Source organism: Micrasema longulum, unplaced genomic scaffold (genome assembly GCF_059751315.1).
Source record: "Micrasema longulum isolate JH-2025_06_02 unplaced genomic scaffold, ASM5975131v1 h1tg000700l, whole genome shotgun sequence".
Lineage (NCBI taxonomy): Eukaryota > Metazoa > Arthropoda > Insecta > Trichoptera > Brachycentridae > Micrasema > Micrasema longulum.
The window spans coordinates 222,593-247,213 of record NW_028277896.1 but is presented as its reverse complement, the minus strand read 5'-3'; the positions used below and the strand labels follow the sequence as shown (position 1 = coordinate 247,213).

Below are 24,621 nucleotides of genomic sequence, written 5' to 3'. Positions count from 1 at the left end.
TATAGTAGTCACAAAAAAATATGTTTTTGAAATCCGCTATGTTCTTATTCTTCTTCTTCGTTTTTTCATGGTCTTTCACATCTCAACTCGGGTGTTCTGGCCAGTGTCGATTTTTTAAAGTTTTTTTACATATTTACTCGTCGTAATATAATATATACAAGTTAGTATGTTAGTATTTAATATTATATATAAACATATAATAATACAACATATTTACAGCTTTACACCATTTATAAATAACAATCATTTATGGGGCATCCAAAATATATATGGTTTAACTCTTCCTCATCTAGCTGACATTCGCAAATGGCAGAGTCCCGGACATGGATTCTGAACAGGTGAGAACCATTACAGCAGTGCCCAATGCGTATTCTGCAAATGGAGGATGTCTCAAACTTGTTCAGAATAACTTTGGAAAACCAAGGCTTTTCTGTTACATTTGGCTTCAGTTGGAAAAGATGTCTACCCTTGACTTGGGAGGAGGCTACCCAATATTCTTGCCATGAGCGAAGTTGCTTCTCCTTAGTCATAACGTCAGATCACCTAGTGGTAGTAAAATTCTGTAGGCAGGATCCCCGGAGTGGACCGCCTTCTTTGCTAACGCGTCCACTTTTTCGTTCCCGGGAATACCACAATGGCTAGGGATCCAGTACATAATAATACTCTTATTAATCTGATTAAGTTCTTGGGAGTAATTCTGGACACTCGTCTTACATGGAACTCATACATAAATCATATAGTAAACAAGTATCAAGCCAGATTGAAAACGTTAAGAACAGTCTCGCGAGTATGGTGGGGGAGCCACCCTTTTATACAGAGACTTTTTTATACTGCGTATATCCGGAGCCACCTCGATTATGCCTCGCTCCTTTTAGAACGATGTTAAAAAAAATTTCCAAAGACTTGACCGAATCCAATCCCAAAGTCTGAGACTAGTCATCGGAGCCATGAAGTCATCTCCAATTTACGCTTTACAAGTAGAAGCTTGTGATCCTCACTCTGTATGAAAAGACAATACTTAACTGATAGATTTCTTCTAAAATTCTCTGTCCAAAAAAACAACCTGCCCGTGGTTTCGGATGTGACAGGGTTTAAAGAACACCCTGTATATGTCAAGTTAGAATAATCAGCGCGCGTCCGTAAGAATATGTATAAATTTTGATGAAGCTAGGTTTGTATGTATTACTGAGGAATTATTTATGCGTTTTATTTTGTTATTTTGAAATGAGTTTTTAAAATACAAATATTATTTTAATGACCATCGGTTGGCGAATTATTACTAAAGTATTTTTCCCCAGCGGAAACATGGGTCAATATTTATTGCTAAAGTAATTATTTTTAGCAGAAAGCTTTTTGGAATTCCAGGGAATTCGTCGCTCGGTCATTCGAATTTAAACCGATGCATCAAAAAACTAAATATTTGGTAATACCTAGTAACGGCTCAGGTAAACATAAATTTATTTTAATGTATTTATTTGTAAAGGCGGTAATTAAAATGGGATTCTTTTGAAAATTGGCAAGCATGAACTGAAAGGTTATTATTATATAAATGAATTATTGCTGAGAAACCCTAGATTAGAAAACAATGGAATGTATTGGAAAAATATATTTAAATTCATATTGATATATTTTATAATATTGCCGCGTTTTTTCCAATACAAACAAAGGTTGATTTTATAATCTAAAACGAAAATACCTGCTTATTTTATGGGGACAGAAGGTTTTAATGCCTGAATATTTTAAACAGGTATGTATAGCTCGTATCAAACGGTGTTTTCTTTCTTGAGATAATTATGTGGGGAATTTGTGGGGAATCGAGACTCTGTTTTCTCCCCATTTGGATAATTTGATCTAGATTTTTGGGGAATTTGGAAAATTAGCATTGGCAACGCTGATCGTGGGTTAACCGTGTAAAATCTCTGGGTTAACCATCAGTCAGCTGTCATTTTCTATGAATTGAAATTTTCATTCAATGACAGAAAATAGCTGATTTTCTTGGTCGTTTGTATATTATGGAATTGGTTTTAGCCAGAATTAACCATTTTAAATTAAATTTTCGACTTTTCCGATCAATAATGACTTCCTCCTCGAGAATTCAAAAAGTTATGGAAGATCTTCAGGTTAATCCTTATTACGATAAATATGCGAAGAAGATAGCCGTCCTGCAGAAAACTTCTCCTGAAGAATTTATGGAGAGGATTGAACAGAAACACAAGGATCAAGAGAAACTTAAAGACAAGGAAATCAAGACCAAGTGGGTATTTTTATTACTAATCTTCTTCATCATTTCACTCATTCCTGAGCGTCCTCTTAGGATGTCAGGCATTGAGTGTATGATACGCCTCCATTCCTTTCGATCTTGGGCCAAGTTGAAAGCAGTGTTTAATGAGGACCCATTTTTTTCAGTCCATCTCTTGTTGGGGACCGTCCTCTTGTTCGCTTATCCTCAAATATCTCTGTTACTACTACCAGAAGCCGAAATAAGGCAATCATCATTCTTTCTGTCAATATGCCCGAAGCGAGAGAGAATATGACTAAAAAATAAGCAATAAATATATCAATGACAGTAATGAAAAAATCCCAGAAAGGCTTAGCCTGCTTGGGGGTACACTTCAATTTATTTATTTGTCGGCATCGTGGTGTAGTGTTCAACGTGTTTGCCTGCCATGCGAGAGGTCTCGGGTTCGATTCCCGACATGGTTCATATGAAATATTTATTTGAAAGGGTGTTTTACACTAGAATATTTCATAGTCCCTGGGCTGGTACCTGAAGCGTAAGACTGATCATCTTACCTTCATGTAACAAAAATGACCAAGATACGCTGCAATTGGTGTACCAATGCAGTGCCCTATGCACCATCAGGTGGGGAAGGGAATGATGATGATGAATAATTTATATAGCGCCATTTTTGTAAAAGTAACCTTAAGGATGCTGAACAATAAACATGCCAACACGTCTTGTAGCTACTCTTATAATTTATTAATGTTTGCGGACACTTTTTTCTCGTAGGATCCTCTCATAGGATCCACACAGCAGACACTTTATTCTCGTAAGACTTACGATTGTATCATAGTTGATGATTTGAAGTAAATTTTATTTGACTAACATACTGGGACACTTTTGTTGCATTGCAGATAAAAAGTATCTCCTACCATCACATAATTACTTCAGTTTCTCCTGGGCTATACCCGTCTCTTCAATGTCTTTTCTCCAAGACTGTCCATAACTGCACAGGCGAAAGATTGTGTACGGACTTGTCACAATTTTTTAGAAGTTATTAACAAATGAACATCGAACCCATCTCAGATCGCTACGATTAACAACAAACTAACTTAAAATATTTTGTGGTGTTTAATAAAAAGATTAGTCAACTTATAGCTTATTGTATAAAAAAAATAGGAATTCATGGTTTATAAGTAAAATTTTTAGGAAAGCATTGGTTCCATCCAATCTATGGACGGACCATGCATGATGGATGGGTATATTTAAGTGTCTTGTAGTCCAAGAAATTCGTACTAGCACCACATTTAGCTCATTACTAATTAACTTGAATAAATATCCCTCCCATTGATGAAAGTTTTTAAGAATAATACTTGCGTTAACTAAACTAATTGATGTATGTAATTATTTATTTCTTATAGGCGGTATGAGTCTGTGCTAAAACCAAAAGAACCTCTCAGGGAAGCCGTAACACCCTCGCAGAAACGTCTTGAAGACATTTTTAAGACAGACTTAGTTATTGATAAAAATGTTGATGAAATAAAAGAAATTTGGGTGAAGTATCATATACAGAAAGACGTTATAGCAGCAACTATTCCTACAAATGTTTACAAGACGGTAGAAGAAAGGATAAAGAAATATCCCACTTTCCTGTTCCCTCTACCAAGATCCCAAGGATATGAGTTTGTTATGAGCCAGGCTATCAATAACGAAGTTCACTTTACAACTCTACTTTGCTATCAGGTAAATAACCACAACCAGCTTTTTTTCTCTTCTACCTAATACCTACGGTAAATTCCTTCGCTGCCTTACTTTTCCAAAGAGCCTGCAGCCCTTAGCAACACCTAATAAGCTCCAATAATACACCTCTCCAAGCCATTCCAGGGTGGATACACTCACCGTTCATGCATTGGCTACAAATATTGAGACCATCATCAGGACATCGTAGTGTCTTATTATTGTTTTTATTTTATATGTAAAAATTAATTATTTTTTCTTTCCTTGTTTTTGCAACATTGTTCCTTTTGCTCTAATTTTTTTTTTTTAAATCTCCGTTTTTATTCTTAAAGAGCATTTTTTTATATATCCACTATTTCTCTATTGTTAATAAAAATAAAATAAATTCTCAAAATTGATATTTTTAAAGGCATTGTCTTCTTCAGTGTTGAGTTTTTTTATATATTTACATATGTTTTAGTACCATATACAAGTTAGTGTGTTCATATTTAATATTAAGTATACTATACATAGCGATACATAACATATTTACTACATAAAATTATTTACATAAAAATTAGATATTTACATAAAAATTTGAATACATGTTTATTGGGTGAGGACAGGAGAGTTAGAATGTGATTACGAAATGGGACGTTGATAACGGAGAGATCGGATAAGAACTCGGGATAACAATCATTTATGGGGCATCCAAAAAAAACATGGTTTAAATCTTCCTCTTCTAGCTGACATTCGCACATGGCAGAGTCCCGGATATGAATTCTGAATACCCGAGAACCATTACAGCAGTGCCCAATGCGCATTCTGCATATGGAAGCTGTCTCGGACTTGTTCATAATAACTTTGAAAAACAAAGGCTTTTTCGTTATATTTGGAAAAAATGTCTTCCCTTGGCTTGGGAGGAGGCTACCCAATATTCTTGCCAAGTGCGAAGTTGCTTCTCTTCATCATAACGAGGAGATCACCCAATGGTAGTAAATTACTATAGAGGGCATTGTCTTAAACATTATCATTACTTACAAATAATTTATTTTATCATTGTTTTACTAAAAACATTTGAATACTAATTTTAATATTATTTAAGGTTCACAAAGAAAATGCTCCCGAATGTCTAACTATCGTACACTATAAGGAATTATCAGATGAAAAGGGAGTGGTTCTTATGAGGGGAGAATTTGATAAGGTAAATATATCAATTTTTTAATAATAAATCATGGTTAAAATATTAATTGTCACTAAAATAATAGCATAAATGTACACAAAGACTGCGCGAAACATTGATATCTTTGGAGACCCATTAAGTATTTTCAAGAGAAGGGTTTTGCAATAAGTGTTGCCCTGTCGTTAATTTTTTTTAAATACCCACCTTGTTCTAATATTTTAAAGTTTCATTCTCAATATTTGTGTTTTGTTTAATTTTTAACTTCATTTATTCTTATGATTCTCATTACTCACATGCTGTGGACAATTATAAAGGATTATTGGCCCAGTTTTATTTTATTTTGTTTGTGTTGCTAGTAATTTGTTATTTGTCCATAAAATTATTAAAGAGAATGGCGTGTAATTTCAGTATACATATTATTTATTTCGAAACTTTGATAGGTTCTAGTCAAACGTGTACCCATATTATGGATTATTATTTAATGTTTGATTTTTTCAGAATGTACTGGATGGAAAGGAAGCTCAATGTCTCGCTAATCAATTCCAAATGTATTACGGGCAGAATCACGAGACCAAATTAGAATTACTTGACACTTTTTCTAACAAGGCAGATAACTTTAAACACGCCAGCCTTATTTCTGAATTAGAAAATTTGAACATTCAATGTTAAGTCATCCATTTTGATAATAGTATAAAATGACATACAATAGATTGTCAGTTGAAAAATTATTTTATTGAAATATATTATAATATGTACATACAGTTATGAATTATTTGTTTTATTTATAAAAACTGTATTTTTTGTAATGACAATAATATTAAACACTAATTGCGAAATCGTCATGATCTTAGAAAAATGCATGTGATTTTCTTCAACTTTACATGAGAAGGGTTTAATTTTTTTTTGACACATCGTAACTCAATAAGTACAAAAATATATCGTTTGATACTTGGATTAGTTACATATATTTTATTTTTTCAAACCAGGGTACGTATTCTGATGGGAAGTTAAAATTTATCTTCAATTTTATCTACAAAGTAAAATGAAGTTTTCACTGTGAAAAATAGAATATGCATTTTTTTCTTTTAAACGTGTTTAATTACAAGTTACCGACGGTGACACATTGAATTTGCATACAAATATACACACTTTTGTACATGAATATCGATATTAGTTTATACCATCTCAGTAAATTTCATAATTGCGGCCCTGGAATATAAAGCCTTTATAAAACCTTTTCAAGGTGAAATATAAAAGAAAGTTAATGTCGCATTTTTTGCACATCCATCGTTCTAAAATCACGACGAAATGTTTAATACATAGAATTAAGAATAGTATTAAATAGTAAAAAATCTTTATTGAGGTATATGAAATTCATAAACTCTTTTGAACTCTCATTTTAAATTTTAAACAGAAAATAGATACCTATAGAAACAACGATATTTTGAGCATGCTCAAATGTTTGTAGACAAAGGATTTAACCCCCTAGGAGTTACCAAGATTGACATTTATTACAACAGAAATGGAGAATATTTTTGAGAAAGTAATATGGATGTCTAGCCAATTTAAAAGGCTCATGACCTGCCATTAGCTGATTCAAATAATTTGTTGATCAAACCAAGTATAAAAATTGAAAAGCACTTTCATGCATTGCCTAGAAGGTGAAATAATTCATCCAGATAAATTTCACACACATGAATAAAAATTTCAACTCTTTTACTTCACAAAAGTCAACATACGGAAGGATTGAAGCAATTCGGATGTGAATTGTGAATGTTGCGCAGTGTGAAGGTGTTCACTAAAACCCACCAATGACAAGTCATAAGCCCTGTAAATGCCTGGACTTCCATATTACCTTCTATAAAATGTTCTGCACCTGTTGTAATTTTTTTATTTATTAGTTATTTGGGCAGCTGGAAGATATTCCTTTTGGCAATAAGTATGCCAATGTGCATATATTTTTGTACTTGAAGATTTTAATAAATAAATGTCTATCTCCTATAATCCTTTACATCTTCATTTATTCCATTTTGAATGAGCCGTTTGAATTTAAAAAATAAATTAAATAATCTCATAAATGAGGGTACTATTTGCAAACCTGGCAAAATCCATCTTTCCTTATTTTGAGCAAATCGCAAATAATTGATACAATAATAGCTTCAATTTATTTTTATATATCAATATTTTACTATAACCAGTTAATATTTTGTATATATGTAACTAGTGATGAAATAATAATGATAATGTCAAGAAGCAATAGTGAAATTAATTTAATTTAGGAGATTGCCAACTTTGCAATACTCGAGTAGAGGTTGCCATGTGTGCAACAAACCCAATCATTTTAAAGTCAGATTCTCACAAATAAAGCCGTATTTTGAACTGACAATGTTATAATTATTATAGTGTTCTGATTTTGGATTTTGCCGGATTTGTAATACCCTCAAATTGATAAGGTAATTTATTCATTTTTTAGGTAAGTTTTTCTTTAGGTGACAATATTATACAAAGTTATATTAGTTGTTGAAGTTTAACCTTCGAGGAAAAAATACTGGCTCAGGTGTAGTGAGGTCTATGGTGTGCTCCGACAAGGTCTCATCATTTAGGCTTCTATACACAGAGCCATTTTCTACAGTGTCTGGTGAACCATTTAAGAATTTCAAATTAAATGGATGTATCTCAGTTTCTTTTCTTAAATGTGAAGCCGCATAAGAAATTTCCGGAGAGAAACATTGGCTATGAAATAGTTTACTTTGGGATTGATTTTGGACTAATACTTTCGAAGATTGAATACAGGATTTAGCGTCATTTTTGTCTCTTATTGCCTTATCGTATTTATTCACCGGTGAGCTTGTATTTTTTCTGTTTACTTTAGTAGTTTCATTGACTGTTTTCAAGTATTGCATTGGATTTAAAAGTACAATATTTTTAGATAAATCATAACTATGAGTTGTGCTTTTTGGATTAAAATCTGTAACATTGGGAGCCAGAAAATTAATCTTTTCATCTTGAAAAGTTTTAAAATACACAGATTGAAGATATTTCTTTAAGTTTTGTGTGTTATCTGTGGTTTTTCGTGGTAAACGTTTTGAGAATTCCGACGATATATTTTCCATAAAATCTTTATACAAATGAGTATAATCCTCTAGAATCAAAGGATTTGTTTTGGATGCTTTAGCTTTATTCTCAACATTCCTAGTCAAATGAACATATTTTGAAATGGTTTTTGTCACAGGCTTGGATGTGAATTTAAGAGGACTCATGTGTCCAACAGACACATTGCGTACTAATTTTTGAGGTTCTGGGGATTTGAAAATCGGGGATGGTGATCTTACACTTACGTATTCAACTTCAGGCAATTTGTTGTTTTCACACTGGCTCACTTTTGATAAAGATAATTTATTAAATGGAATATCTTTTTTTCTATTTAAACATTCGTAAGTTTTCGTTAGCTTTGAAACAATATTATCTGGACTTCCATTCGCCAAATCAATTATTTTGTGTAAATTGCCTTCAGACCGAGCCTTAAATTCTTCTGTCAAACCGATTCTTGAAAATGTCTCCGATCGAGAACCTTTTGCAAAAAAACCGTGCTTAATATTTATGCGATTTTTAGTTATATTTTTTAAACTAACCACTTTTGTAATTGTATCATTGGTTTTCTTTTCTTTTAGAACATTCCGTTTATGGCGAGTAAATTGATTGTTTACATTTTCCTTATTATATGAATTTCTTAACTGGTTTAAACATTTTTTTGTTTTTCTTTTGCGAACTTTGCAATACATTTTTTCGGGTGAGAAAGTATCCATATTTCTAATTTTTTAAGAATGCGGAGGCAAGATTTTAGATTCGACAACTTTACCGCCAATGACGCAATGAAATGAATGGATGTTCGCGAGTGTTCGATTATGTTTGCATATAAATTTTAATCGATTTTTTTATATTTTTTGTGAAAAGGCGTGCGCCTCGTACCTATATAGAAGGTTATTTTTCTTGTTTTATGACTTTTCACCCCTTTATAGTGTTCTTAAAATATCTCGTAGAATTTCAGATTAGCTTAAATTGACATTAATACTGCCATAAGGCACAACTAATATTTCAAATAAAAAATCGTGAGCGTTGTAACGCTATTGTGGAATCGCAAATAATAGCATATTGTTGCTTCTCTTTGTTACAGGAATCTAGCCCATATTTATTTATAGTCTCATTATTTTTCCCTATTTTCCTATTACAATAATTTATACTTTTTTGGTCAATCAAACTGTTGGAGAACGCAAAAACAAGATCTACTTGCACATTTACTCAATCACGAAACTATGCAATCCATAAAAATGTTGAATTTATATTTGAAAAAAAAGAAAACCAAATAAAATAACTAATGCGCTTTGACATAAGCTTTTAAAATAGAATTTGAAAGCAACCCCACAAATGCAGATCTTTTAAGAACACCCATATTCACCAGAATTATTGACAGCTTGCAATGGAACGACTTTCCGTAATTATGGGGAGCTGTCAAACGCGGATTTTATAGAGGGGATGAAAATTTGTCGACGGAATCTGTATATTTATTTGTCCCATAAAAACAAATTGTATCAAAATGGCATGTTAAATAAAGTAAGTGGGATATTTAACCCGCCTGATGAGAATTCATAAGGTTCGTATTATTGGTTTTTATACACCATGCTCAATTCAATTTTGCAAACAACTTTTTTTCCTTTTTATTCATCTTATTAAACAAATGTTACTCTAATTTTGATGCTTTGTGTTTTAAAAGCACTACACTCAGATATATTCCCGTCTTTTGACAACAATATGGAATATGCTTCACAGAAATTACTCATGTGTGTTCTTATTGTACTCTTAATTACATGGGTCACCCCATTGAGGAATATATATTTTTCAATTTTATTTTACCCATTTGTGGTGTCGTCACTGAAAGATCTGTCGTCCCTATTTCCACCTCAAGTAAAAAAATCTTCCTCCAACTGAGTCATTTTCTTCTCCAATCAAATTGAGCCTTGGCCTCCTTCAACTGTTGTCTCTAACTTCACCTGTTCTCTGCTGCCGTTTTCCATTATGCAACTCTTAGAGGAATAGTTAACCAAATAAGCTGTCCATTCCACTACCATCAACTAATTTAAGAAATGATGATTTCGTAAGGGAATAACGCCGTGCTAAAATATGTATTAGATCACAGGCGCTGACTCCGTAGAGTTTGGGGGTGTTTGAGCCCCCCAAGGTTATTGTAAATAAGGCTGAGCCAATATTGTGTCTCTGGGTAATTGATTATGTACGGTCGAGTGACAAAGAGACAATCTATGTTATTTTCTAAACCAATTATTGCTTTTTAAAATATATATTTGTTGCTTCATTCGCAATTTTTTTAAATTTGTTCAACATTCGCCATATATTAAGTAGGTAAATTGAATTAAATTATGTTTACTATGTATGGAAATATTAAGAAAGATATTGAAAGTAGGTAGGTAGGGGTGCTAGGAACAGGGTGAACCGTGCTCTGCCATCAACCTTGGCAAACAAATGTTTGTCGCAGAAGGTATATTAACCCTTCAGATATATTATGCAGTTTGTCAATCAGTTTTGGAATATGGTATAATTGGACGGGGATATTTAAATGACACATTGCTCAGACAACTTATTGGACAAAAAGCTTTAATAAAAGTTATCCTGAAAGTCCCTGTCAGAATGAGCTCCCTCGACATATAAGAAAAACTTAATGCTAAAACTATATAACAAATTTATTCAAAAGTTTTACTAGAGTATGCATACAATTATTCAATACCTCCCATGACACCAAACACAATTACTAGAGTTACTAGATATTCCACGCCGATGTTGCAAAAGCAATAAAAAATTAACACAAGTTTCGGTCAAAGAGGATTGGTCTACTTCTCCATTAAAGTGTTCAACCTACTTCCATTGTCCATAAAGACAATCAGTAAATATTATCACTATAAAATCGCTATTAGGAAATGAATAGTGGAGGGGGGATGCACACGGATTTTGAGTGGATCTAGCCAAATAGGTAGAAAGATGTTTTTATTTGTGAGTTTTATGTGTTTTTATTATGTTTTATATGCATTTGAGATTATGATTTAGTTATGTTTAATAAGGCATGTTTCAAAGTTATATAAAATGTCTCCCTCAGCACGGGACACCATCTTTAATGTAAAAAAAGTAGTACATAAATTGTTAAAGATCAAATAAATAAAAATGAAGTCCTTGTCCATTATGTGTACTGAATGCTGTTAAAATGCAATCCAGGCGAATGTGTTGTAAAACTATGTGTGATAAAATGTCGAGATATGTGCATTATGCAAGGCTGAGATAAACATTTATCGACAAAATCAAGAAATAAGTTTTGCATTGGTTTGTAATTTTACAGGAGTGAGTAAAGACATTTTCTCTCTTACCTTAATTAGTGAATGACTCTGATTTAATTCTTCTTATCATTGGTTAGCATTGTTTTAATAATTAAAGAAAAAAGGCCTAACCATTACCTATGTTGAGACATATTGTTTGTGAGTGAAATTGGACATATTGTGTCCTAATTTTTGGAGCACTGATCTAACGACAAATTGCTTTTAGGTCAAAGAATTTTTGTGGGCTTTGCCTGTTGAAGAATACATTTTTATGCACTTCTGCATACTTACAAAGTCATTTTCATATTTTTTGTGAGTTGCAACGTCGCAACTCTATAACCATTGAAAAACTGCTCGTCTATAATGCAATATTAATAGATTTTTTATGTAAATGTTATCTATGATAGGAATTTGGTATGGTAAATCTGGGTATTAAATCAGAATTGTTCTCTGTACTAGTTTTATGAAGTTCATTAAGTTGTTGTACGCTGCCCCCCATTTAATACATAAATACTCTAAAATAGCGAATTTCCATCTATTGTATTGTTCCCAGGTATGGGTCAGGGTGCCTCGCTATGTTGGAGCCTGAAGTTGGGCAGTGCGACTCTGTGCTGTTAAGTCCCTTATCCGAGGATGCCTTTATACATAATATTCACATTCGCTTTAAAAGGGATATCATCTATGTAAGATTTTTGTTTTTTTTAAATATTACCAAGTTTGCTGGTAGGTCAGAATTGGGTTGTGATCTAGTAAGTAGCGATACAGTTCTGTGTGTGAAAAAGAGAGGAAGAAATGATATGATGTAATGTGGATGTTCAAACATAAGTAAAATGTTGTATAAATGAAGTTATAGCTTTAAATGAGACGAGTTGTGGTCCCGTGGGTAGTGTCATGGACTTCGGATCAGGATGTCCGAGGTTCGAATCCTGCTCTACCACAACTTGTTTTACATTTTCTGACACGTTTTTTTATGACTAAAAGTAAATGGTCCAAAATTGAAACATTTTTTTTTTTTTTATATAAAAAAACAAATGTATTTTTCAATAGTTATGTGTTTGTAAAACTTTTTAATGAACAAAATTTGTATTTCTTTAGACGTACATTGGTAATGTGCTGATATCAGTTAACCCGTACCGGCAACTAGCGCTTTACTCTGCAGAGCTTGTCAGAGCCTACATCGCCAGGGCACCATTTCAACTGCCTCCGCACGTGTAAGTTTACTACTAACCTTTTTTTTAATTTCCGGACTTAAAAGTCCTAGAGTCCGGACTTAGAAGTCTAGAAAAACTAGAGTTTTATTTCTCTTTCAATGGTACAAATATTTTTTTACATTGGCAATACTTAAAAAGCTTTTTTTTATTATTCTTTAACTACAAAAACACCACATAGCATTATTTTGGAAGATTTTAATGAAATCTGTTCATGATTCAAAATGGCATCAATGGGAATGAAGAGCTAATAATATAATCAAATTTGACCATTAATGCCATACACATAAAACTAGAAATAAAAAAATATTACAAAAATAAAAACCGAGTGTCCAACATCATTGTACAAGCTATTAAAACTGCACAATGAGTTTACCTGCAGAAATTAAAATCCTTGAAATACTTAAAATTAATTTGAAAAAATATGTTTTTGATAAATATAAATATAATTGATATAAAATTGTAATGTTATTAAAAGTTTATATTAATTCTTAAGATGTTATAAACTAACTTAACCCTTCATAGGACGGGACCATTTTTTTTGCATTTTTGGTGAAAACTTGATTAAAGCCGATTAAAGCTTAAAACTATGAACATTAAATATATTTTTAGTATTTAATACTAATATATGATCTTAAAAAAATATAAATCTTACCTGTTTTCTCCCTGAAGACGGTTTGGAATCTAAAAAAAAAGAGAAACAAGTCGAGACACGTCCAAACAGGGCAAAGTTCCGAGCGAGGATGTTCGGTAGCAAATATAAGTGACACATATTTTGTTTTTGCCACCACTTGCACCACCGGTTTAAATTTGTACCAAAAATGACATTTATATTGACCACTGTCTGTTTACCTAACGAAACAAGTACATAAACATAATTTTAGATGGAAATTAGTAAAGATATTGACCTTTATTGAAAGTGGCACGTATATTTGCCACAGACCTATAAAGGGTTAACAAAGCATAAATAAAATATAACATCTGAGATCTCTCTATTTTCATGACGGTTATAACCAAGTTCAACCGTGTGTATTGTATTTTTTTTAAATGTATGTATTTCTAGGGGTATGTTTTATAAAATATTATTTTTGGTTTTGTTCAGTTTGTTTTTTTTTCTTCCAGATACGCTGTAGCTGGTACCGCCTTCAGGTGGCTAAAAGATAGAAATGAAAGCCAGTGCATCATCGTGTCAGGTACTTTAAAATATCACAAAAAATATCTTGAACATTTTTGAGAAGGTAATATGTATGTTAGGCATTTACAGTGTTTTCGACCTATCATTGTAAATCCATAGACATTCTCCCTTCTTAAAAATTAATGTTCTCCACCTCTGTTGTAACATATATAATACCTATATTTATTGTGAGATTCCTTGTGAGAACCCAAAAATGAAACGTGATTTTTTTTAAGCCTGGGAGTTTAGTATTTTTTAAATATTTTTTTATTTGTTAATAGAATATTAAACTAAGCCAAAAAGTCAACTTTAAACAAAAATAATATGATGTAATTACTTATATTTACATATATTATGCCCAGAACTCTCCACTTATACGTTTTGCTAGTGAATATAATTTGACTTTCCCCTTATTGATCCATTTGATTGTAAAAAAATAAAATTTAAAATGCGCGTCTTAAAACATACTTTTTTGTCTTATACTTAGTTTCAATAATAAAGTTTTATTTTATTTTATTAAATTTTATCTCTATTTCTTAATATTTTATATATATTTATATTTTCGATACCTGACACCCTCTTTCCAATATAACACCCACACACCCACCCTCTCACTCACTTACACTCACACAAACACACTAGTATGTATTGTACGTGTATTTAATGTATTTCTGCGGATATCTGTCATTGGTTTTATTCTCTGTATATGTTATTTGTTATATTTGTATTACATGTATTACTGTTGATATCCCCAATAAATAAAATAAAAATAAAATAAGTTACTAATTAAAAATACTTGGTACACTTCCACTTATTTGTTTGATTAATTGGAGCTTTCACCCCCTAATGGGCATCTTCAGACTGGAAAGCGCTAATTTGTCAAACAAATAAGTGAAAGTGTACCAAGTATTTTTAATTGGTAACTTAAATGTAAATATAAGTTATTACGTAATTACAATGGAATTCCATCAAGAATTTTCAATAAATAACTTTAATAAAAAAAATAATATGTATAGTTTTATTAGCGCTATAATTTTTTAAAGGTTTATATTTTTGAATGATTTTGCCTCTTATATTTAATTAATTAAAACTTGTTTCTGGTTTCAGGGGAGAGTGGTTCAGGCAAGACTGAAGCGGCGCGAATTTCCCTTCAGTGTGTGGTGCTGGCTGGGGGCGGGGGCGGAGGGGGCGGTGGCGCCACAGGCCCCAGGGAGAGGCTCACGCAAGCCGGGACTCTGCTAGAGGCCTTCGGGAATGCCAAAACTCTTCGAAACGACAACGCCAGCAGATTTGTGAGTTTTTTATAGAAAGTTTTCTCTGTACATTGTTCTGTTTACAAACATAAAAAAGAAAAATAATAGAAATGAACCAAAAAAAACTTTTATCCCTGAAAAGGTAATACGTTCCTTTAAGATTTTACAGACTGATGTCAATAGTATGAAGGTTTTAAGCCAAAAATGTTTCAAATTTAATTATTCATTCATGAAAAATTGAAGCTTGAATATTGGATATTGGATGCCAGGCGTTCATAATATACAGGTGTTCTTTAAATCCTGTCACATCCGAAACCACGATGATCAGTATGAGCAAGAAGATATTGGAACATTAAAATAAATTTTCAGAACAAATGAAATTTACAAAAATAAAATATTAAAAAAAACAAATAGTCGCTTACTTCTGTAATGGAGAAGCGAGGAGAGGGGAGGGGGGAGTCTGATACACCGTCAACCACATGGCCATGCCCCCCTCGCTTCTCTCCGGCAGAAGTAAGCAACCAATTGTTTTTTTAAATATGCTAATATGCCTTCTTGCCCATACTGATCATCGTGGTTTCAGATGTGACAGGGTTTAATGAACACCCTGTGTATTTTATGAGCATCGCACTTTGTTGTTGTAATGGATGCTCACAGATGTATGTGAACACCACGGCGATCGGGTTAAATAAAATGTATAGCACCCGCTTTTTCCCTATAAATTTTATTTCGCATATTGTTATCCTTTTCTTACGAGATAGTTACGTATTAACAACTCCTCCAACATATGGTATAGGTTTGCATATTCTACTGCATTTCAATGCGATGCCTTCCAGCCACCCGCGCTTACCTCATCCCCCCTCGATTTTGGCCTTTATAAGGCGGATTTCTAGCTCCAGAAGTCAGAGTACTCCAGGTCGTCCTCTAACCTTTCTGCTTACCTAACTTCTTGGTACTTTTTGGTAAGGACACCCACTCAGGGCTCTTCTAGCGAACCAGCTTGCTCTCCTTTTCTGGAACTCTTTGGTGCTAGGCTCTGGCTCTCATCCCGTACAGTCATATTATACTGTCAACCCTTGCTAACCTAGTTGCTTGCTTTATTTGGCTCATCCGGGTTCTTCGGTCCGACATATAATTTGATTAATCGAGATCCTAGTAATTGATCCCGAGTACCTACTCAGTGAAGTTCGAATGCTGGCTGTTAGGCCTTTTTGCTAACTTCTGAATACGGTGCGAGACATCATATTACTAGGAAGAGGGAGTTTGGCTGTCTTAACACCATATGTCCCATTACCCGGGCCATCCTGAGTCGTAAATCAATCCCGTGTTGTGAAACAATATTCCCGCTGCCTCTCAATCTGTAAAGTCAGTGCTTGTCAACCCGTGTAACCAACGATATGGTATTAATTTAATTTTCTAGTGCTTGTACTGTATGTAATGTATGAACTGAGTCAATAAATATCTTTGAAATATAACCAGACGTGTTATAAATGCCATTTTTAATATGAAAGACAATTTTTATATTTGGATCGACCACAATTTGTACGAAAATCATCTACGTACTATTTTGAAGGAGCTGTAGAGCTGTGATATATTTATATAATGTTTCCAGGGAAAGTATCTGGATATAGAATTTGATTACAAAGGAGATCCCATCGGAGGTCACATTACACACTGTAAGTATATAATGTAATCTTAGTATTTATTTATTTTAAATTCTGTTTAAAATGAAGAATATAGTTCTGTGTGCGAAATATGTAGAATGAGGAATTTCAGCCCTACAGGAAATTCGATACAATAAATGTTTTCTTGTGCGCGGTAAAAATTAGAGCATTAAATTTTACTGCAAAGTTTCTTTAAAATGTACAAAAAAATACATATTTAAGTAAAAACGCACTATTTTGGATGACGTCACTGGTTCATATGAACCAACCAATGATATGAGAGCTGTGAAGGATCTCCGGTTTGCTTACTGTAAACGAACCAATCGGCGGCCTCCGTGGTGTAGTGGTCAAGACACTTGACTCACGCACGGAAGGTTCCGGGTTCGATTCCCGGTGAGAACACAAAAAAATTAAAATGTGATTTTTCTCAAGCCTGGGTGCTCTGTGATGTAATTCACCACTGTAATTAGGCCTCCTGGCCTGTTGTGGTGCAAAAAAAAGTTTAAAAAAAAAAATGTAAAGAACTGATAAAGAAGAACCTCTGACGTCACACGCCGAGTTATTTCAGAAATAGAAAACTTCAAAAAATCATAGCGCTGATAATATCAATAATATCAATACAATAATAATTTAGGCAATGTGGATGTTGAAACATGGGCAAAATGGTGAATGTTACACAGTGTGTAAAGTGGCCACTTAAACCAGCCAATGACAGGTCATAAGCCCTGTAAATGCCTAGACTTCCATATTCCCTTCTCAAAAATGTTTCCCCTCTCTGTTGAAATAAATTTAAATATGAATAACTCCCTAGGGAGGAAATCCAGCCAGTCTGCAAGCATGTGGACATACTCAAACATTGTTCAAATATTGACTAAAAACAGCAAATGTCACACTAACATTTTATTTCATATTTAAATATACATAAAATACTTATGAAATTTCCATACAGTGCACTGTCTATCTGTTGACTTTTGTGAAGTAAAGGAGCTTCACCCACGTGATAAAGGTTTCAGCTCTTTTACTTCACAAAAGTCAAACGTAAATTTTTCTTCTGTTATCAAATTATATGACTGAAAACCTCGTTATTTCACTGTATTTGTATTTTTCATGCAACTCAGATCTCTTAGAAAAGGTAAGCCTGTTTTAAACAAATGAATTTTTTGAAATTGTGAAATCCTCTTTTTAATTTTATTTTAGATGATGGTTCTGTAATCGAAAAAATCATCTGTCATGTATTCATTAGTATCAATGAAAAGAAATCAATGATAAATACATTGTTTACCTATATTTTTATGCTGATCATTTTGTGCACGGATAAATAGTCTTCAAAATTTATTTTAAAGGTAGCATTGATTTTCTTTCTTGGGGATTATATAACTTTATTTCACTAGTATATGTATGCATTTTAGAGTTTTTATTTAATACTAAGCTTTTAATTAGATATTTCTGTGTACTAAAAGACACAGGAGTGTTAAATAATTTATATTGATTCAATTTTCAAACTGATTCTAGACTCGCGTGACAAATTTACAACAAGGAGATAGAAACTTTCACGTATTTTACCAACTGTTGGCTGGAGCTGATGTACATTTACTCAGTAAGTTATATTATTTGTTATTTTTTTATATTTAAAGCCTTAACTTTGTAGTTAAACCTTTTGAGTGGTGTAAGTAAATAGGATTTTCATACCTAGTAAAACAAGCATATTAAAAAAAAACAGTTGTATATAATAATATCAAAAGTATCATTTTGTCTTTAAAACTTGAGATAGCTCACTAAAATAATTTTTGGAATGAATAAAATTTATAAAAATAAAATATCAATAAAAGCAAATGGTTGCTTATTTCTGCAGGGGAGAAACCAGGGGAGGAGGTAGTCTGATACACTGACAACCAAGCTCCCCTCACTTCTCCCCTGCAGAAGTAAGCAACCATTTGTTTTTTTTATATTTTGTTTTTAACACCCCGTATACATGCATGCATATATTGAATACAGAGACACAGCTTATAGTGATACCACCAGGAACGACCCATGCCTGTTAATGTAATTATGATATTTCAGAATGCCTAAAGCTACAGCGCAGTACCGAGGCCTATCGGGTGCTCCAAAGGCCCCGAGTCCCCGGAGTCCCGCCTCCTCCCCCGTCTGCCCCGCGTCACTCTACAGAAGACAAACCCCACTTTGCATTCACCAAGGTACTTAGTTTGCTATTCAAATATTTATTTTTCATAATGTAACTTTATAATAAAAAAAATTAAAAGAAAACAGCAGTGTTCTGTAACCAAGAAAAAATTTTTACTGAAATATTTTTGAATAATTGAAATATTTTACTTTTTTTCATAAATTTATATTTTTAGTACCAAAAGTAAATGTCACATCTATGGGTGCGGGAACAATTGCATTAGTCAAAATGTTTTACTTTTCAGGAGACAGTTTTTTGTGTCTCAAACATTGCGGGAATCAAATTTGACATTAAAAGAATGTCTTATTTCGTCCATACTAAAAGATATTGGATTATTGCTAATAATCAGGAATACACAGTAAGGGTTAAAAAAATTCTATGAAATCGTTTGCTATACAACACAATTTATTCCTTGCAGACTGCCTTGGAAACCTTGGGTTTCACCAGTGAGGAGATTACAGATGTATTCAAGCTTGTGGCGGCAGTCCTGAAGATTGGAAACATAGAATTCATTCCAGTCACCAACATCGATGGCACAGTTGGCTGTTCTATTAGTCAGGAATATGGTGAGTTATATAAAAAAAAAATCTAAAAAATATGTATTTGCATTTCAACGAGTTATAAATAACTCACTATAAGAAAAAAAGAATAATGGTGTGGTAGAGCGGAGTTTGAGCTTCGGACCTTTGATCCACGATACCAGCCACGGGACCGCAATTTGATTTTTATAATTTAAAATTCTATCAAAAACTTTTCCATAAGTTTATAAAACTTTTTATAATTTTATTGATTAATCTTATTATATCATAAATACCGATACATAACCTTATTTTGGGCTAGGGAGTTTGCACTGCGTCTATCATGAACCCCCTTATAAACGTACAAAAATTAATACTAAGAGTGATGCTGCGATGTCCCACCATCTGAGACATTGTTCCAATCCATGAAGGTACTGGACATTAGACATTTTATTGAAAAAGAGTCATCGACACATTTCTGGTCATGCAGCTACAAGAGTAGAAGAGCAGAATGCTCATACGAGGTTTTCCTGTAATTTGAAAAAGCCATTTTCAGAAAGAATGTACAAGTCTGGATTTTGTCTAGGGAAAAGGCCATTGCAGGAGACTGCTGCGAGATATTGCATATATTTATATCCTATTAAGCGTATTGTCCAGATGCACTTTGAAATATATGTATGTTTATGTAATAATATTTAATTTTTGCTATTATTTAATTCCATTATGTTGTATCCCAACTCAACACAGGGCTCTTGGCCTCATAGAGTTTGGGATACGATATTATATTTTTTTGTAATATGTATGTATTTGTATGAATAAATAAATTTAAAAAAAAAGAAAATTTTAGGAAATGTTTTTACTGCATTAATTCGTTCTAGGGACTAAAAGCGGTTTGATTTTAATTAATGATATTTATTTAGAAATGGTTTATTTTGTGAAACGGTAACTTTTACTGCTTCTTCTTTTAAATGACCCAAACACCCCTCTCTAGTCAGTATGTAATATACAGTACTATGTATAAATAGGATTTTACTGGATGTTTTTTTAAATTTTGATTTAATTACTGTGATATAATTTTATACATTGTTCGCTGAAACCTTCTCATGTTTTGTATGTGTGGATGGTTATTTTGGTATTCCGGCTCGCAACTCGAAGGAAAATTGGCAATATGGCACAGACTAGGAAAAAGTTGCCCATGCCCAGTTTAAACGTTGTTTGAATAATTATCTTTCAGAGCTGGTTGAGTGTGCGGCACTTCTGGGCTGCGGGAGTGGGGCACTGTCCTTGGCGCTGAGAGGAGAATTGAGTGCAAGCGACGCCACGCGGCGTAGAGATCGCCTGGCCCGGTCTCTCTACTCCCGCCTTTTCACCTGGCTGGTGGCCAGGGTCAACTCAGCCATCAAGGTAAACCCGAGGGAAAACTCAAGTAATGATGTATGCTGATCGACCACAGTAGAATTAAATCTGCAATAAAGCGAAATGATCTAGGCATACTATATGCGGATTTTAAATCGGATGCATTTTTTCTTTATTAAAAAATTGTACAATAATACAAAAAATGTACATTTATAAAATATTGCAGTTTTGTTTGTATTTCATTTGAGTGTTGTTCGATCTTTTCCTTTAAATCCGGTGGTTCTTATCTTGAATCCAACAGTCCTGACATCCTATCGACGAGTCGCGGAAGCAGTGAGTTGGTTATAGTATTGATAATTCAACTTGGATAATGAATACACTGTGTAGTAGGTAGTCATGTTTTATTAATATTTTGCACTGCATGCAAAAATGTCTGCCTTAAAACAGGTTGTACCTAGTTCAAAGTTATTACCACAAAAGTGTAGTAGATTATAGGAATTCTTATGTTCTTCTTGTTCAGCCTTGTTCTCTCCACTGCTGGATAAATGCCTCTTCCAAACGTCTCCACTCCTTCCTATCGCCCCGCTTTTATCATTCATGTTTTACCAGCTATTGTGGCAATGTTGTCGACCCTTCTTTTTTGTGGCCTTCCAACACCTATTTTGTTTGCCTATGGTCTCTATTTTTCTGTGTTCCACTTGCCATCATTTTCAATTTAATTTATTTATATATATGTACATTACAAAATAGAATATCTCTATTCATACATATAGAAATAATAAAAAGAAAAAAATAATAAACCGTGGTGTATATAAAAATATCACGTAAGTATACATAAATCAGACTCTCATTTAGAAAAAAGGCTATGTCACAAATTTCTATAAATAATATAAGACAGTAAAAAAATATGAAATGGAAAAAAACATTTATGAACAAAAAAAAACAAAATTCAAACAGAAGGTTAAGAAATATGTGTTAAATAAGTTTATAAATGAATCAAATATATGCACATTGTTACTATTAGAGCACACGCAAGAATATGTTTATGTTTACCTTATTTGAAGATTCAAAATAAATAAATAAAAATATCTTGAGAATAATATGTTAAAAAGTAAGAGAATTTCGTAATTAGAAACTCCCTCAGAGACTTGAAAAATGTCAGTCTAAAGTAATATTGTTCAACATAGAGATAGCCCTTCCAACAGGCATAACCATTGGCAAGTTGGTCCTTTATATTGGAATGTGGAACAGTCTATGTTGACGCTTTCTAAGATAATTATCTGAAACATAAAGGTTAATACTCCACATAATTTCATTTCTTATTCTGTCTCTTAGACATACAGCATTTGTCTTTCCATGGATCGTTGCGTGCATTTTAGTTTCTAGCTTCTTTTCTGCGTCACCGACATGGTTTCTAGTCCGTATGTTATGTTAATAAACCATTTTTGTTGTAAACCAGCCAATGACAGGTCATAAAACTCCACAGAATTTCATATTCGCTTCTCAAAAATATTCTCCAACTCTCTTATAATATATTAAAAATACTAAATTCCCCCCAGGCGACAGACTGCAGTAAACGCAGTTCGCTTAGCATTCTGGACTTGTACGGGTTCGAGGTGCTGAATTCCAACGGGCTGGAGACCCTCCTCATCAACTACAGTAGTGAGGTTCTGCAGCGCACCCTTCAAGCTACCACCCTTGCCGCCCAGCAGGACGAGTATGTGCGAGAGGGGCTCGACTGGCAGAGGATACCCTTCTTCGACAATGAACCCATCTGCCAACTCATCCATTCGGTATGTTAATAAACAACTTAAAAAAGCATAATAGGAACTTAAGAAATACACGCAAACATGCGTCATCATCATCATAAGCTCGGCAGTCCTAAGCGGGCCTTGGTTGGATCCAGGAGTCTCCTCCTGGATCCAGCCATGAATGTTGCCTTATCCACACTGATGCAGTTCATCCATCGCATTTTGGACCTTCCTGATCGTCATCATTCCTTGTGGCACGGATAAAGTTAGATTCCACGCAAACATGCATACACGCAAAAAATATATACCTACCTACTCGTATGTTTAATATACGACTTTTCACGTTACATGCTAGATAATGTTACTGGGCCCCCTGTAGGACTCTATCTGATAGACCACTTTTAGTATTTTAAATTTCATTACCAACATTAAAGTCTGAGAATGGACACAGCGGCCTCCTATAACGAGCGTCTTGATGGTGCGGTGGACCAGGCTTGGACATGTGCTTTGGATGCCCCAGGAGAGTCTTAACCCAAGTTGCCTCTTCTTCACACCTGCGGGTTCCCGCTGTCCTGCGAGGCTGTCAGGAGCTTTTTATTTTAAATTAAATTATTTTTCTGATGTTTTTTAGAACACACATGGACTCCTGTCTCTCCTGGAGGAATCCCATGTGGCTGAGGGGGGAGCACCACAACTCCTTACTAGGCTGCAGCAATGTTGGGCTGGACACTCACATCTTGTGCTGCAACCACCTTCACAGTTCCAGTAAGATATTCTTCTCCTATCATGTACATCTGTAGGATTTGATGCATGTGGATGCATTGGGAGCTTCTACCCAGTTGGAGGTTGTAAAATCGTTTCATGATATGAGTTGATAAATATCAAACGCCAGTATGTCCACCCAAAATATTTTTTTACATTTGTTCTACAAAATGTAGTGAAAAAAAATATGATCATTTCAGTACTATTCAAATTTAAACATGTCGTCATTATTACAATGAAAACACTGTCAAAAAACTCTGTTTCAATTCAGAAGCTAGTAGGTCCACATGGACATTGTAGTGGAATGTTATGGACATACTGGCATTTATCAACTCATATGTAAATCTTAAAGAATTTAATGAAATTCATGGTTTCCTTGCATACCTTGAATTTTGTTTGCCTGTGTAATATATAAAGGAAATTCTCTACAATCTCGTGATTCTAATAAGATGTTAATAATAATATCACTAGTAAATCTCTAAAAATGTGAGGCTTCATGTTATGTGTGACTAAGGAATTCAAAAACATAGGCACTTTGAAGTTGATGTATACTTCATTAGTGAGAAGCCAGTTAGAGTTTAACTCTACAATATGGACTCCTTACTACAACTGTCACCAAAATTCTCTTGAAAGAGTCCAAAAAAAATTCTTACGGTATATAAATTTTAAACTTAGAATCAGTCATGAATTTTTAAATTACGATTTTTTACTAAAAACATTAAATTTGTTAAAAGTTAACGATAGAAGAAAAATTATAGACCTTTTAAATTTATTCAAAATTGTAAATTCAATATGGGATTGCCCTGAACTGTTATCTCTCAGCAACTTCGGGGTGCCTGGAAGGATGACTAGACAGGTGCCACCGTTTTGTAGCAACAATTCACGGACAGTGTATACTTGTAATGCAGTATTAAATAGACTTCATGAACTCGGCAATAGTTATTCCCACGTATCTGATATATTTAGTGTAGGGTATTGTTCCTATAGAACAAACCTTTTGAACTTTTTCAAAGATGGTGAATGGTAATTATATTTATTTATTCATGCATTTCATAATATATACAGTTTTTTGTTCACTTTGCCTAGCTGTGTGAAACAGTACTTATGATTTTCTTGTTGTTTTACTGTAGAATGTTTTATTATTTAAACTTTCTACTGAATATGCTGTATAATTTTTAGGTTATTTTTTTTAATATAAATCTTGTATAATTTTTGATTTTGATTTTTTTTTTTTTTATAAATCTTGTTTTTAAAAT

The 24,621-nt window shown here is 33.4% G+C and overlaps 2 protein-coding genes across 2 annotated transcripts in view; both read left to right on the top strand.

The window, feature by feature from the left end:
• Positions 1-1,853: 1,853 nt before the first annotated feature.
• On the top strand, positions 1,854-5,889 carry LOC148279577 (ATP synthase mitochondrial F1 complex assembly factor 1). The gene is made up of 4 exons (XM_088229719.1): positions 1,854-2,254; positions 3,643-3,964; positions 5,043-5,141; positions 5,619-5,889. The coding sequence occupies exons 1-4, from the start codon at positions 2,013-2,015 to the stop codon at positions 5,787-5,789; spliced, it is 834 nt and encodes a 277-aa protein (XP_088085845.1). The 5' UTR covers positions 1,854-2,012; the 3' UTR covers positions 5,790-5,889.
• A 3,688-nt stretch (positions 5,890-9,577) lies between these two features.
• Positions 9,578-24,621, top strand: part of Myo95E (Myosin 95E) — a 35,885-nt gene continuing 20,841 nt past the window's right edge. The window contains exons 1-13 of the mRNA XM_088229720.1: positions 9,578-9,771; positions 12,051-12,180; positions 12,593-12,708; positions 13,828-13,898; positions 14,987-15,171; positions 16,745-16,808; positions 17,915-17,928; positions 18,309-18,393; positions 18,858-18,991; positions 19,397-19,544; positions 20,731-20,900; positions 22,412-22,645; positions 23,235-23,368. Coding sequence (XP_088085846.1) covers positions 12,073-12,180; positions 12,593-12,708; positions 13,828-13,898; positions 14,987-15,171; positions 16,745-16,808; positions 17,915-17,928; positions 18,309-18,393; positions 18,858-18,991; positions 19,397-19,544; positions 20,731-20,900; positions 22,412-22,645; positions 23,235-23,368 — 1,463 coding nt within the window. The 5' untranslated portion in view covers positions 9,578-9,771; positions 12,051-12,072. The remainder of the gene's footprint in view (positions 9,772-12,050; positions 12,181-12,592; positions 12,709-13,827; positions 13,899-14,986; positions 15,172-16,744; positions 16,809-17,914; positions 17,929-18,308; positions 18,394-18,857; positions 18,992-19,396; positions 19,545-20,730; positions 20,901-22,411; positions 22,646-23,234; positions 23,369-24,621) is intronic.

Bases quoted from the DNA above. Each gene is read 5' to 3' on its own strand.
- LOC148279577 (XM_088229719.1), top strand. From the start codon at position 2,013: ATGGAATTGGTTTTAGCCAGAATTAACCATTTTAAATTAAATTTTCGA. The intron at 2,255-3,642 runs GTGGGTATTTTT...TATTTCTTATAG, and splicing joins GACAAGGAAATCAAGACCAA to GCGGTATGAGTCTGTGCTAA. The intron at 5,142-5,618 runs GTAAATATATCA...TGATTTTTTCAG, and splicing joins TGAGGGGAGAATTTGATAAG to AATGTACTGGATGGAAAGGA.